This window comes from Notechis scutatus, chromosome 3 (assembly GCF_049901735.1).
Source record: "Notechis scutatus isolate UNSWTSFEM ecotype Mainland chromosome 3, rNotScu1.2, whole genome shotgun sequence".
NCBI lineage: Eukaryota > Metazoa > Chordata > Lepidosauria > Squamata > Elapidae > Notechis > Notechis scutatus.
The window spans coordinates 104,380,950-104,397,328 of NC_142011.1; the positions used below are offsets into that span (position 1 = coordinate 104,380,950).

General features: G+C 33.6%; 1 protein-coding gene across 1 annotated transcript in view; it reads left to right on the forward strand.

The window, feature by feature from the left end:
• ACBD6 (acyl-CoA binding domain containing 6) overlaps positions 1–16,379 on the forward strand; it is a 128,783-nt gene that overhangs the window by 50,824 nt on the left and 61,580 nt on the right. The window contains exons 5-6 of the mRNA XM_026669234.2: positions 1,403–1,508; positions 11,861–11,950. Coding sequence (XP_026525019.1) covers positions 1,403–1,508; positions 11,861–11,950 — 196 coding nt within the window. The remainder of the gene's footprint in view (positions 1–1,402; positions 1,509–11,860; positions 11,951–16,379) is intronic.

Below are 16,379 nucleotides of genomic sequence, written 5' to 3' on the forward strand. Positions count from 1 at the left end.
TAGCTTTTTAAAAAGTGCATTATTATTTTAAGTTATGTTTTATGCAAACAAAAGTTAGGTTGGTTGCTGAATATATTAAGAGCAGTATACAGTAGAAGCATATAGTTAGACTTTAAGTAAGGCACAAGATAAGGATGCATGAAGTCCCATTGGCTATTTAATAATTTATGAATAAATGTATGGAATGATCATAGTGACATTACAAATTAATTATGACATGAAAGTTTCTATATTTCTGCAAATGATACTGTATTGTTAAATGAGAACTAACTTTTGTTGACATATTAGATACATTGCATGTTACCTGAGTGAGTGTTTGTCAAGAAATGAATTATACCAAGTTATTCCAAGTTAGTGGAGGAAATAGAAAAAAATCTGTATCCTGATAGGATGTTCATTAAAGATGGGGAAATTGAGACATTTGAACAAAAGAAGGAAAATGAATGATGTCCATTTTGTGAAAGTGAATGCAGTGGGAAATAAGGTACTTAATTATGTATAGCAAAACAAGAAGACTTACCGTAATATTAAGAATGTACAGATGGGAATTAAATACAAAATGTTTTATTAGTACAAAAGACGTAAACTGAGGTGAGAGAAAAATCAATGAAGATTAGATCACTAAAGAAGGAGTGAACACATTGAGAAGAGAGGACCCAAAATGTCATGATTGGATGAAGTTGAGGGATTTTTTGCAGAGAGTTGAACCAGAATATAAACATGGTAGACAGTTGGTAAGGACAACTGTGTTAATATAGTTTCAGTTACATTGCTTTATTCTTTTTTCATCTCATGCCTCAAGGTTTTTCTCCAGTAGATGCCAAGTATTTGAAATCCTTCAGAGATACATAATCCACTGTTTGGCAAAAGATATAGTAGTGTTCAGGCCGAGAACGTGAAGTAAATGTTTGCTAAATAGGACTGTGGACAGAGAATTTATCTTTTTGTTTGTTTGTTTGTTTGTTTTGCTTGCAGTCCCTAAGGTAAGGTAGTTGCTTCCCTCATGCTAAGAACCTAGATTTGCTAAGAGTGGAGTGGTGAGGAGGAGGTTTATATTAGATATGTGGGCATCACATTTGAAAGATGGTGAATAGATTTCCCAAATAACTACATTAATTGATTTTTTTGTTTTAAAATTTGAATTATTATGAGAAATGCATAATGGTTTTTTCCTAAATGAAACTGATTTATAGCTTACAGTTCTTTGAGGGTTAGTTTGCAGTATATTATTTAAATGTTCTGATACAGGATGTCTACAATATTTATCAAAAACACTGAAAGTTTAAAATAATCAGTAATGATAAAATGATTGAACTGATGAAAAATCTAGCTTCTCATGTTTGTGTAGTTTGCATTTCTTGCTTGGTAACAGGAAATATGCCCCTTTTTTATTTCTTCCTAGGGAAGAAGATAAGAACATATTTGACTATTGCAGAGAAAATAACATTGACCATGTAACCAAAGCCATCCGATCAAAAAAAGTTGATGTGAACACAAAAGATGACAAGGTATTGGGCCAGGGTGGGTTTAGTCAACAAGTCTGATATATGAGATTAATGTCTTTTAAAATCTTCCTTGAAGCTGCTGTATCTCTGTCCCAGTTTGGCCAGACAACTATATAGATACAATTGTCCTGCTTTATCTATATATCTTATTATTATGAGGTGGACTTATTATTATGAGGTGGACCGGTTGCTTTCGTGGTATGGAGACAATAACTTGGTCCTCAACACCAATAAGACCAAGGAGCTTATAGTGGACTTATAGAATGAACAGATCAGACATCCAACACTTGCTTATCAGTGGAGACTGAGTGGAGCAAGTGGACAGTTTTAAGTTTCAGAAAATCTTTTATGGTGTTACCGTAAAAGAGGACCTGACCTGGGGTGCTCACATTGCAGCACTGGTCAAAAGGGCCCAGCAGAGATTATACTACCCGAGACTTCTCAGAAAACAACAACTGAATGAAAAACTGCTGGTGATCTTCTACCACTGCACCATAGAGAGTATCTTAAACTACTGCACTCTGTATGGTTTGCCAATTGCACAGTGGCATATAGAACAGCACTCCAGAGGGTTAATGTCATTGCCCAGAAGATCATTGGTTGCCCTCTCTCCTCTTTGGAAGAGCTTTATAGCTCCCACTGCCTTAAGAAAGTTCAAAGCATTCTTAAAAGATCCATCTCAGCCTGGGCATCTCAGCCATAGTTTTTTTTTAACTATGTTTATATTTCGATATGTAGTACAGAAGAACCAAGTACCATTGTGTTTCCTCTGATTGACATATAAGATATAATCCACCTGAATGTGGGTATTTTTAGTTTGTTTGCACTGGTTGTTTATGCTAACCAGAATGAAGCCACTCATGTGAAGAAGAATATGTGAACCTTCTGTATTTCCCCCTCCCTCCCCCCCAGTTTTAGCAGCACTGCATATCTACCTGGTTAGCCATTTTAACTATATTTCATTTTAAATACATATTATGTAAACTAAGTTGGTGGAATCAATACACTGTTCTCTGGTATGAAGAATTTAAGTTTAGAATTTTGTGACAGTCCCAGATCTGCCTTCGGGCAGAACATACCTTCAATTTAGTGTTTTCTTCAAAATATAAGAAGATTTGGATGGGGAAGGAGGGACTAGAGTTATTCTAAGATAGCAGGGTAAGGCTTGAAAGCACTCCATCATTCCCCTTCTACCAGTGTGGGAGACCCATTAAGATGATCTGCTCCAGGGAATAAAATAATCGGATAGGTTCTTGAATCCTTTGAGGAAATCCAGAGTTAAAAAGGCCTCCATAATCTGTTGAATTGGAAAATAAAAAAGAGCATTTCAGATCAATTTTTCAGTAGCCCGGTATATTTATGTGGAGCCTGGCTTCATTCTGAGGTGCTCAGAACAGTGTTGTAAAGTAGGACAGTGACTAGAGCACAAGACCAGCATGGGATTTATCATATACAACATAGGTTTTGCCATATAACTCAGTAAACATTAATGCAGAGAGATATGCCTATCTGGCAGCCTTTATTATATTGTAGCCTACATAGCATCATCAGATAACTCACAACACTTTTATAGGAAAATTAAAGGCTCACTATCATTAGTTGAGAAAATCTGAATGCTGAAACTCTTAAAATACCCGCTGACAAAAAATTGATATTAATGTCAATGGTACTTTTCTTGCACTATATACTGAAGTATGTGTTGCATCATCTGATCTACTTATGGGATCAGTTAGTTTTGTCTGAGAATGGAGATAGGGTGCATGCGGTTATCTCTCCTGTTACATGGTCTCTTGACCCTTCCCATTTTGGCTTATTCATACTAACTGAAAAAGATTGAATCCTCGACTTTTGACCACAATTGAGCAAAAATTCTGTTGCTATGTGAAACAATGGTTAAGTGAGTTTTGCCCCATTTTATGACCTTTCTTGCCACAGTTGCTGAGTGAATCATTGCAATTAAGTTAGTAACATGATTGTTAAGTGCATCTCTGCATCCCCATTAGTTTTGCTTGTCCAAAGGTCGCAAAAGGCGACCTGACACAGCAACCATCATAAATAAGCGCCAGTTGCCAAGCGTCTGAATTTTGATTGCATCACCACAGGGATGCTGCAATGGTTGTAAGTGTGAAAACTGGTCATAAGTCCCTATTTTTAGTGCCGCTGTACTTTGAATGGTTACTAAATGAATGATTGTAAGTCAAAGATAACCTAAAGGTGTGTGTGTAATTGGTGCCACCTTCTTTAAAGGAAATAACAATTTCTCATTTCTCCAGAAACACTCTCTGGATCCAGATTACTCCAACTAGCACAACCAGCACATGTCATAATTAGCCTTTTTTGTGGCAAAGTGTTTTTAAGGTGATGTATTTAGCCACAGGTGTCCATGTATCAATCCTTCAATGAGGGTTGAAAATGAGATAGGATATGCTATTGTCACATTAATAGATGACCTCTGGAAGGAAAGAGAAAGATACATTTTGATCTCCATTTTTTTATACCACTGAATTTTCTCATGAACCATTTTCATTAATTAGCAATAACATACGTTATAGTAGCTCAGCTTCTACTTAATATTAATCTCAGTCATGAGCGATGAGCTATACTACTTATAGATAAGGCTTTGGCCACTCCAGCTTGCATGTTCAGAGTAGGAATGAGAAGGTGAGTGTACAAAGTAGTGAACATATCCTGGAGGCGGGGTAGCGCTAGACTTGATCATTTGACCTGGCCATCTTAATAATTACTACCATGTCTCTAGGCCTTCCTTTCTAGGAAGGCAGAAGAGGTGGTGTTATGGAGCAGTTACGGAGAGCTCTGTTTAAAGAAGTTGTCTAAATCTCTTACACATGGGATTCAGATCTAGACTGAAAACTGTATGGGTTGTTATCGTGGCTTACTTGTGGAGGCACCTGGACCTTGTCTGGTCTTGTTGATTATCACAGCGTCTATATTATCAACCATGATTACCTTTTAAACTGTTTGTGAGGGTTGAGGACACTATTCTGCAGTGAGCAGTTCCAATTCATGTTGGTGAGGAAGGAAAAGTCATGCCCTTGAGCTGATACACAGCTGGTGTTCTTAACTTTAGTAGGAATTTAGTAATCACCGGAACTACATAATCAACAATGAAGTAAGAGTCTAAAGCTTATATAAGAGCAGTTCTGTGGCTCCTCTGGATGAACTATAGTATTTTTTTTTTCCTGTAAGATTTCTTTTTTTTGTTTGGAATTCTTTCATTCTGTTTTAGCACTGTGGTTAGCTAAATAATATTGTGGTTAGCTAAAATATTGCCACTTTGATATGCCCTGGCTTTCAACCACTGTGTAACTTATCTAAGAGGTTCTGTGATTTTTTATTTCAGTTTGTTTGTATGTAGCCATTTTTGTTCTTGTCATGCCATGTTGCTAAGAAGGAAAAGTTTAACAATGCTGTTTATTCAAGTTAGTATTCTTCTTGTGTTCTATGTGCATAGAAGCTGAACTAAACACAGGGAAATAAATTCATTTAAAGAAACACTAATAGGATGCCATTCAATTATCTTTTGCTTTGCAACAGTCACCTGCACTAATAATTCTGTAGCAGTGTTAACTTAAATACTTGAAATGGAGTTAGCAAAATCCCATTTTTAAAACCCAAGAGATGCTAGAAGAGCACACTTCTGTGACACATTTGTATTTATGGTCAGACAAAAATAAAATCTGTCTGACTTGTTGGTTTCCTCCTTATCATCATACTGGCTGCTTGTTCTGCTCTTGGTCTGCAACATACGTAGTCTCCCAATACATTGTTTCATAACGAACAGATGAAGTGCTTACACATTCATAGACTGAGACGCCACAAATTCAGTTGGGTTCTCTTGTAACGCTGAGCAGATTTCTGTCCTTTGAGCCATGACATTCCCGGCTGGAGTTCTGAATGCTGATGGCATGGCCTTTTATTATTAATCAGGAATTCAAATAAATTAATTTGTTGAAAGCAGAGTAAAGAGTTTAAAATTCAAAGCTAGAAGCCTTCATCCTGCATGAAGTGAACTGAAACTTTTCAGTGCTTAAGGAGCTTCTGAAGTGCCATTGACTCTATTAGAACTATTAGAGGGCAAAGATATTTCAGCTACAGAAGACAAATTTGTTTGAATTATAAATGAAGATTTGACACATGATCAGTTTTAATTCTCAAATCTCTACAGTAGTTAAAGTCATTGAATGGAATATATACAAATTTCCAGCCAGCATATTTGCTTCTGAAAAATAGTTCTTAGTCAGGTAGTATTATTATTTTTTTAGCTTAATACTTATGCTTCTTCTTTGACTGCAATTTTATAATTTTTAGATAGGTTATTGCAGTAGTCTGTTGCAGTAAAAATAACTCTTATGATGTATTATTTAAGTACATTTATGCAGTTTAAAAGTATGCAAGTAATGGGCATTTTCTCAAACAAGGCTTATAGGAATATTTCATTTTATAGATGAAACTGCGGTATGCTATTACACCTAAGAATATTTTGATTTTTACAGTTGTGTGAAAACAATGAAAATAGAAATGATAAATACTGCAGTAAATAAAATGTTTCCTATATGAGAAGTATATCAAATTTTAAAAAGTCAAATTTTAAGACAGCAGACTTTCCTAGCCTTCATATATGCTTTAGATGTGTTTTAATCACAGTACTTTAGAAAAACACTCCTATGATTTCCAAGATTTCAGGTTTGGTTTTTTTCAGTAATTTTTATGAAAAGTTTAAACTACAACATTAAAAGATAAGAGAAAGTCAAAAAAGAAAAGAAAAAGTAAAAAGTAGAAAAGCAAAAAAAAAAAGGAAAGGAAAAGAAAGAAAAGAAAAAATAGAAAAAAGAAAAAAACTGAGAAAGCAACTTCCCATTCTCATCACAATAAGTATAAACTATTTCACTGTATCTGGTTGCCTTCTCTTGATTAACAGTTATAAACCTCTTTATCTCCCAAGTTGATTCTTAACTGTAGCAAGTCCAATAACCAGTGTTCTTTTTCTAATCCAGATCTCAAGCAAAAAAATCCAATAGATCGCTAAAATAAAAATATAAAAATCATTGTTCTATATATCAACTTTTAGATACAAGCAAATCCAACATACAATATTTTTCCAGTCCAGATGTCAACAATTCTACAAAGAACTATCCATAATAAGCCAACTTTGTGTTCTTTCCTTTTGTGGAAAATAATTTTATTCTTTAATCTATTCAAATGGTTATTGGCCCTTGTCTTGATTTTATTCAAAAGTTTAACAAACTTCTTTGTTAAGTCAAGTAAGAACAAATTATTCCAATTGATCTCTGGGATTGGCATCTTTATTTTCTTCTTAATTTTTAAAACTTAATTTTGTTTTATTTTATCTACTAGGAAATTCTTACATTGTTCTCCATGCTTAAGTGAGATAAGTTTCATTTCAAATCTTTTTGTATAACAGCTTCTTCTGGGAACAGACTGTTCATAAGAACACACAACATAATTGTATCATTTTTTATGATTTACAAGCTTACATAAAACTGTTCAGTTTATATCATTTGTACCAACCTCAGACACCAGTTTTCTTGAAACAGAATTTGGATTACTTTAAATACTACCTTCATTGAAACATGTTGAAAATTAAAATGAGAAAAAACATTACTATAAATAAAAAGTAAAAATAATAACTAACAATTATAATTTATAGTTTAAGTGAGTGGGGACTGTCTAATGGCAATTCCTTCTTGGAATTTAGTGAATATTAAGAATTCTTACAATTTAGACCAGAAATTATATTGATCAGGTTGTAAAATTTTGACTTTAGATATTGGAATATTGCAGGTGATTAATCTAATCTGCAATATGAATTCAGAAAATGTCAAACAAATATTTTCCATACGGTATTTTTTTTTGCTATTTGTCAAAATGTTAATGTGAAAAAATTAATTTTTTATCTGTGGAGTTTGGAAAGATGTGGAAATGTAATTTGAAATTTATTCTTCTGGGTATAAATCCCTTGAAAACAACTTTAATACAGAGATCGTTCTTTGTAATTACGAAAGTTAATATTTGAAATATTTCTTCAGTGAAATGACTCTGGGCTATGCTATCTGCCAACTTCTTAAAAAAAATTTTTTGTCTTAAATGTAAATGTATATAGACATTCAGGAAGAATATGTTTTGTTGAAGTTTCTATATGTGCTTTTCAAGGTCAAATAACAAATGTTAACATGCCAAATTTATTTATGACAGATTGCATCTAAAAAAGGCAGAGGGCCAGAGCCAGGGATAAAAAAGTGAATTACAATTTACCCATGTTAGCTGTAAATAATACATTGTAGTGTATGTGTGAATTACTGTATGTTTCACAATCTGTCTCTATTTTCCCCCCAAGATCATTAGTGAGAAATTTTAGTAATGACATTAAAAGGATTGTATATGAATTTTTAATGTTGGTACTTGAGTTAAAAAACTTACTTAAGATTTTATGAAGAGAGATAGCTTATAGAAAATGAATCCACACAAAATGCCCAATGTTTTAGTTATTAAAATATTGGGAATTTACACAGGAATGGAAGGCAGAAAGAAAGAAAGAAAGAAAGAAAGAAAGAAAGAAAGAAAGAAAGAAAGAAAGAAAGAAAGAAAGAAAGAAAGAAAGAAAGAAGAGAAAGAAAGAAGAAGAAAGAAAGAAAGAAAAAAAAAGAAAGAAAGAAAGAAAGAAAGAAAGAAAGAAAGAAAGAAAGAAAGAAAGAAAGAATAGGGGTTGGGGAAACTTCTGTGTGGACGTACATCCATATAGTATTATCAAGGTGGTTTATTCTAGGAAAAACTAAAGCCAGAGCTTTAATTACTTGTACTTAATCTTTAAATATGCTATTTAATAGAATCCGTATCCAGAGTAAACTATGATAATAAAAGTCTGAATTATTCACAGATCAAAATTTAAGTAAGTATTCATTCACTGAATGAAATGTAAATAACTTGTAACCCTGACTGTTAAATTTTGTGTTCTGCTTTTCAGTTCTGTGTTTTGTACCAGAGTGCTGGAAAATAAACAATTTATATAGCTTTAAGGCAGGGGTGGGATTCAGTTTTTTTAAAAAACCGGTTCTGTGGGCGTGACAGGTGGTGGGCATAGCTTGGTGGTCATGTGACTGGGTGGACATAGCTTGGTGGTCATGTTATTGGCTGGATGTGGCCAACTCAATATCACTCACATCGAAGCACACATCTCTTTGCCAGGCCTCTCAAGACTGTGGGGATGCTGCAACAGTCGTAAGTGTGAAAAAAGGTCATAAGTCACTTTTTTCAGTGCCATTGTAACTTTGAATGGTCACTCCACACAAGCAAAGTACTAGCAAAGGAGGGGGGGAAAAAACTCCAGAGAAGTTCCAGAGACACTTCCTGCCAAGAATGTAATGAGGGTTAATGGAGAGGCAGTTTCTGTAAGCAACATCAGAATGTTTCCTTCCTGCCTTCCTTACAGGATTAGGCCAGTAATTTCTTCTAACAACTGGTTCTCTGAACTGCTTAGAATGTTAACAACGGTTCTAGCGAATGGTGCGAACTGGTAGAATCCCACCCTGCTTTACTGAACTTTTCTATGAAGAATCATTGCCAAAATGTATTTAATTCAAGATACAGTAAATTACTATAATTAAAATAGGTTGCTGTAAAATATTGGGTGAAAAGGTTGTTGAAAAGCTTAATGCATGATATCAGAAGCAACATTTTCCTACTCAGAAATAATAGTCTGATATTCTTTTGAATAGTGTAAATGCTATGCTATTTTTGATGGGTAGAGAAATATATTGCTTGTTTATAAACTGGAGTTCTGTAATGAACTGGAGCTAAATTTAACCAGACACTTCTTTATAAGTTCCAGAATTGAAAAGGCTGAACTATCCAGAAAGACCATATGATCTGCTTTATTTTTATTTCATGAAGAATATTAGAGAATGTAATTCTAAGGATAAATGATAGCATGGTCAAATTAAATCTGAGATGGTTCTTAAAAATATTAACCCCTATTTTAAAATTCATTCATTCATTTATCAGATTTAGAAACCCATCTTACTCACAGAGCAACTCTGGGTGGTTATACAGTTAATTTTTTAATGATATCAATATGTCCTAGCATATTTAAAACTGCACAAACCATTAACTTTTTCCCAGGCCATAGATGCAGCTATGAGAGGAAGCAAAAGCATAAACTAAGCTATGTGATAATTAATTACTATGAAAATTAGAGTACTGTACCTTTCCCCCTAACTTTGGCCCTTTGCCTTTAAATGCAGTCTGTCAAGAGAAATTTAATAAGTTAAAACATTTTAATGCAGTGATGAATAGAAATTGCAGAAATTTAGATATTTCTAAATATCTATATATCAGAGCTGCAATATGAAAGTAATATTGGGAAGCAGTTCAGAAATTCATTTAAAATAGACAATTATCAAATGGATAACATATGCCAAGTGTTGTCAATGTGGATGCTAAACTGAAGATTTTTAGGTGGTGTCCACAGGCTCAAATTTAAAGATTTTTTTTAAAACCAAAAATGTGTAAAGTTGTGGTAATTTGTATTGTTAGAAGGGTTCATATATAACACATATCTTCCCCACAAAATAAACTTGTGAGGCATATTGGGCTGAGAGAGAAAATGAGCAGCCCATAGAGTAAAAAACCACGCAGTAAGATGCTATGGCTTTCAGTTGATGTCTCCATTGTGCTGATCCACACCTTAATTACCACACTGTTCTAGCTCTCCATTTTTGCATATCTTGTAATATTACTAAAGGGTATGTCTAAAGTTTCACATCATCATTTTCATGTCTGACATCTGAAAAGTTTGCTCTGTCAATGAGAGATACAACTTAATTTAGTCTCTTTCAAGAGATTTGAGTTAAATTCCAAGATGTTCAGGTGGCTTAAGGGTAAAGATAGTAAAAATCTGCTAGTAAAGTAAAATAAAATAAATTGTGAATAAAGCAAATGAAATAAAATGAGACATAGAGCAAATGGATTATCTTGTCTGCTCATCAATGCCATCTTCAGCTCTCCTCCACAAAGCAAGATTATTGCAGTAGTTCATTGATAGTTTATAAATGTTATTTTGGGAGCAGGCCTTTACTATTGCAAATAGCATAGAAACCTAACAATTCAGTCTATCCTACTCCCATTTGTCAGTTATGCCAAGTAGAAAGTCCATTGTTGCTGCAAAACGCTAACTCTCTTAGGAAGCTTGAACTTTACTCTTTTTTAGTGAGATTCTTCAACACACGACTGATAATTGAGCTTGAAACTTTGTCATCTAATTGCCCTATTAGAAAACTGACTAGAAACTGTGCTCATAAGTATAAGAAGTGTACTAAACCCAGCATCCAAGCCCAGAAGAAGATAATAAGCAAATCAAGTGGCCAACATAGGCATTGATAGTGAAGAGGGAGTTGTGTCTTCTTATAGGCCTGTTTTATATAGGTTAGAGTCCTGATAAAAATGCAGAGCTCTGGAATGTTCCAACTGAGTTTCTACACAGGCACATAAACCATGTATGTACTATCACAGAGGATCATCTGAAGAACTACAGTTACTGTTAAATTCGTTTAGTGTGTGTTAAACGTGATATTGATACAGTTTATATTGTGAGTGAGGCTGGAGATAGTAGTCAAAGCCCCTTGTATCCTGTGTTTGGAAGTTATTTTACAGTGATAAGTTAATAAATATCACAAAGAAGGTTTTCAAAAGGGTTTCATAGTCCCCTGATTCTTGAGGATTACTTGTTTCCCACAGCTAGCTGATTTGCAGTGAGATCATGGAAGGGGGAGATTTTTTTTTTTGTCCATCCTCCTTGATCAATGCAATATAACAGAATTGTCAAGAAGGAATTTTGGCAGTAGCTGATGAATAAAATGAAGCATAATGGGTAGCGTAGAGTACTTCTCTTTTCTACTATATAGAATAGGATTAATAAATGTCACCATAGGTGTCCTTATATATTTCAGATTTGGCTTTTTTCATCATAGTTTGGAAAAAAGGAAACAAAGTGAAACAATCAAAATTGCAAATATATATCTCAGCTACTGGTATGATATAACATTTTTCTTCAAATTTGCTAATTTTCAGTATATTGCAAACCCCCTAATAATTCATTTTGCTGAATAGGATGAATGTGATGGCAATTGGTTTCTGGTCCTGCTTATAACTTTCAAGGGATCATTTCAGGCTGATGTTGGTAATATAATTCTGATTTATACAGACATTTCAGTAAAAAAAAAAAAGTTGTGCTATTAGCATGAATTTATTGGTATAATGTTGATACGTGATCTACTACCAAATTTTAATTATCTTTTTTCCTCCTTTGCTTGATATTTTAGGGTAGAGCTTTGCTGCATTGGGCATGTGATAGAGGACATAAAGAACTTGCTACAGTACTTCTCCAACACACTGCTGATGTTAATAGCCAGGTATGAGCTGGAGCTACGATGACTGTGTTCACCTTGTATATTTTGGAGTAAAAAAAATTACAATAGATCATTTTTGGTTACACCATTTAGGTATTTGCAATATTCTTTTATTATTTTGTGTTAATTATTTCATGCCTTTTAGTGGTTTAACAAGATTATTTATTACCTTATTTCTTACCAGAATTATACTAGACTTCATACAGAACATTTTTTTAAAGTGATATGGTTTGAAAACAGTAGTGACAAGGAAAGGATTATTTAACTGTTTTCTTCTCACACTGGTCCATTCAGAATTCTACTTTCCTATTAGTGTATTAATGTGGGGGAGACATGGAAAGTGACTGCTTCTTTATTTTGGTGATGAAAAAAGCAGATTGAAAAATGTACTCTTACATGAGCAGACAGAAAAAAGTAAGCAGCACTTTTCTTTTCTGGAATGAGTTGAAATAATAGTGAATTGGAATAGAAGAATTTTTGAGGAACAAGTCAAAAGGTTTGATTGGTGAAAGCACTGGCTGCTATGAAATAGCACAACAGATGTAGGAGAAGAGGTGGCAGAGGCTGAGATGGAGTCAACAGATGAATCATCCCTACAAGTGGTCTAAATCCAACCCTCTTGAATTCCATTATCTTGTGGCCAAAATAGTCCTGACTTTCGTTGGCTAGGTTCCTGCCCATAAGCATGAGCAATAAATTAGTTTAATTGGAACTTAACATGTGGACCTGTTCTTTTGTGTGTGACAGCATATCACTATGTAGATTGAAAACAAAAGTGCAAAGCTAATATGAAAATGAATGAATGAATGAAAACAATAAATAGAAAACAGAATGGAAAGTTTGTTTAAAATAACCTTTCTTCACTTATGAGGCCTAAAGCTGCTGCAGAAGAACTATTCTATAATTGCAGGCAACATGTTTATGCTAATATGGAACAGAAGGCAGATTTCTAGTGGATGTATACCTAACATTCATCAGTAGCCCTTGTTAGCAACTGTAATCCTGAACATATAAAGAATGCTGAAAGAATACTGAATACATAAGTAGTAGCATGCTTCATTCAAAAAGAAAAATGTTCAAAATATTGTTTTCTTATATTCAGAGTCTGGGTTTACCCAACAATCACTCAGTGACTATACATTATAGTAAATATAATTTTAAAGAGAGAAGTATAAGAGGAAAAGAGATGGGAGGTTCCCTTTTGTCTCTTAAACACAGAAATTCAATAATAATAATAATAGGCCAGATGAAACACAGACAAGTCCTTACCTTATTATTTCCTAGTGGTCAAAACAGCTCATAAGTGCAAATAAATTGTGCAATCTTCAACAAATATTTTATTTAGGTTTATGAATATGGTTTAGTTATCATCAACAGATTTGGAAACATTTAAGTGATTGCTGAAAAGCCACAAAGAAGTATTTTTAGTTACATGCTTAGGAAAGAGATGAAAAGTAAAACCAAGTGCTCTGATTTATTGGGCGGACAACGTAAACTGTATCTATTTCCAGGTAATGTTGCATAAGTAAAATTTATTCTTGAGATTTTAAGTTTCAATAGTTATTAAATATGTGTAGCTATAGGAAATTAGATCTATTGATATCACAAAAATATAAAATACAGTTAAAATCTTTTATCTATTGATAGATTAGATGCCATCAAATGCTGTCAACTCTTAGTGACCATATTGATTGATTTCCTTTAGGAAGGTGTGCCCTCATCTTGGTTCTTCAGGTCTTCCAATGGCATACTTATTGCTATCGTAATTAAGTCCATCCACTTGCTGCTGAAAATTCTCTTTTCTTTCTTTCCACCTTTCATAGCATTTAGACCTTTCCCATGAGCTAACTCTTTGCAAAATGTGCCTGAAATATGATGATTTGATCTTGGTTATTTGTACCCTGAGCAAGAGTTCTGGGATAATTTATTCAATAATACATTTATTTTGTTTTGTTCATTATCAGTGGTATTGTCAGGAGTCTTCTCCAACACTAAAATTCAAAAACTTTAATATTCTATTCTATTTCTTCAAAGTTCAGCTTTCACTTGTATGGAGTGTTACAGAGGAAATCATTACTGCAAGATTTTGATTTCGTCAGGTATAAATGCAATCAGGCACCTGAATATTTTTTTCAAAGTCACTTCATTGACTTCATTCAAAATGAACGAAGACTTTACTTGGTTTTTTGTGTCTGTTTCATCTTCAATATCTTTACAGATATTGGTGTAATACTGATTATCTTTTTAAACAACTTTGTGTAATTGTTTGCTAAATTCTTTCTTGAAATGTTGATCTTTGTTGTCTTGACTTTTGTCTTCTTAGCAAATTAATTGGTTTATTCTGACATCCAGTTTGCTTTCTTGTGCTTCTTGATCTGTGGCAGTTGCTTTTCACCTTCATTGTTAACAACTTTTTTCCATTCCTCAGTTCCCAATTTAATGATTGGAACATAAACCTGGATACCTGTCATATTAAACATAGTTGTCCACATAGTCTAATTGATACTATTTGATCACAAATAGTATTGTGATATAGTATACATTGTAACCAAATAGTTTTTGTTATATTCTTCCTAGCTGTAACAGTGTCCTATATAATAAAAGGTGTGATCTTTCTACAGAAAATTACCTCATTCCAGTCCATGTCCATCTCAGTTGACAGTGTGGTCAATTCATTTCATCATTCACTGTATTAAGCTTACTGACTTTTGTGTTTTTTACATTCCATGTTCCCACTGTAATTCTCTCTGCAGCTTTGGAATTTATTTAAATCCAAAGAATTAATCCTAAAGTAAATGGGGACATCAACAATAGTCCCAAAACCTTTAATCTAGCTGTATCAGAAATACCATTACTATTTCCATTTAATACTGATCCTACACCTACTGCCTTTTAACTTCTACATTATTAAGATGAAGCTAATGCAAATAAGGTTATATTTTGTGACCCACTTTCATTAAAATTAAATAAAAGAATATTTATTTCAGACATAATTCACTTATTTACTTTCATATAATGGCCAACGTAAAAGATAATAGGGTTAATCCACAATTTGAGAATGTCAGGAGCAGTCTTTTTTTTTTTTTTTAACAGAAATTTGTAGTATCATCTATCAATTGCAGTTGAAGGTATTGTATACAATCTTAAAGCTGCAAATATTTTCCCAAATTCTGGTTTGGGATGCTCTTTTATGATCCAGTTTTAAGCTATTATGCCAAGCTGAGAAACTAGTTGTAACCTTAAGATTATTTTCCCTCTTAGTCAGAAGCTTTTGAAATTGCCACATAGTATTATTGAATCACAGTGACAGTATGGCCAGTCCTTCCTGCCCTTAAATAATAGGAAAAAGTCCACCTCTTTGCGTGTTAATTATTACCTTTGACAATACATTTTAAAAGAGGTGGTGATTGCTTGGAAAATGGAGGATGCACAAAGGATTGTTTTGGGGAGGGAAGCCTTGCTTTGTGTTGAAAAAGATAATTTGTCTAATCTAATTACCTAAATCCTTAAGCCATAGGCCATTTCCTGATAGGTGGTTGTGTGCAAGTATTATGCTGAAAACTAAGACGATTTAAACTTCTTTAAAATAAATGACTGTCCCAAATTTTTTAAAAATAATTTATTTGGAATAACACTTTGAAAACAACGTAGATATAAATATATGGTTTCACACAAATATCCTATGGTATGTAAGAGTTTAGATTGCTTTATAAATTCTTACCAATAGAAAGGTAAATGGGGGATAAAAAGTAAAGTCTGAAGAGAACATTATGTTCAGCAGTGATTCAGCATCCCATTCAAACTCTGGGTTACTGGTTCTTTTGGGTTCCAAATTCAATGACACAATAAGTTCACTGGATGGGAAATAAGGCTGCACAAGATTGGTGTCTGAGATCCTTGTCTGAAATCATTACTGTAACCCTAGAAATTAATTGATAAACGAGAATGAAAACCAATGCCCTCTGGATCTCTCAACTGCTGTTCCTTAAATTATAGCGGCACAATTCATCATAAGCAAGATAAAGAATTCAAGACCTTGTGACTGCATCAATGCGGTTATTTTTCCAAGAACTACAGAAGTCATTTTCATTCATTTCTTTATGGATTTTACTTCCCAATTTTGTCAATAATAATTCTTGAATTCTTAGATGCTTTCCCATTCAAATATTGACTCTCCAAAATTGACTCTCCTTAGTTTCCCAGATCAACCAAAATTGTCTAGGTGCTGCCACTTAGTGAAACTCTGAATAATCAGACAGTATATGTCTGAATATATGTGGAAGGAAGATGGATTAGAAGAAGGCCATGTTTTAATATTGGATTAAGAAATATCAATAATTATGCTACGATATATAGATGCCACTAGTCTGATACCTGAAAATGCAAATGATCTGCAAGTTCTCCCCTGAGCTGTTCAGAGCATCCGGTAATG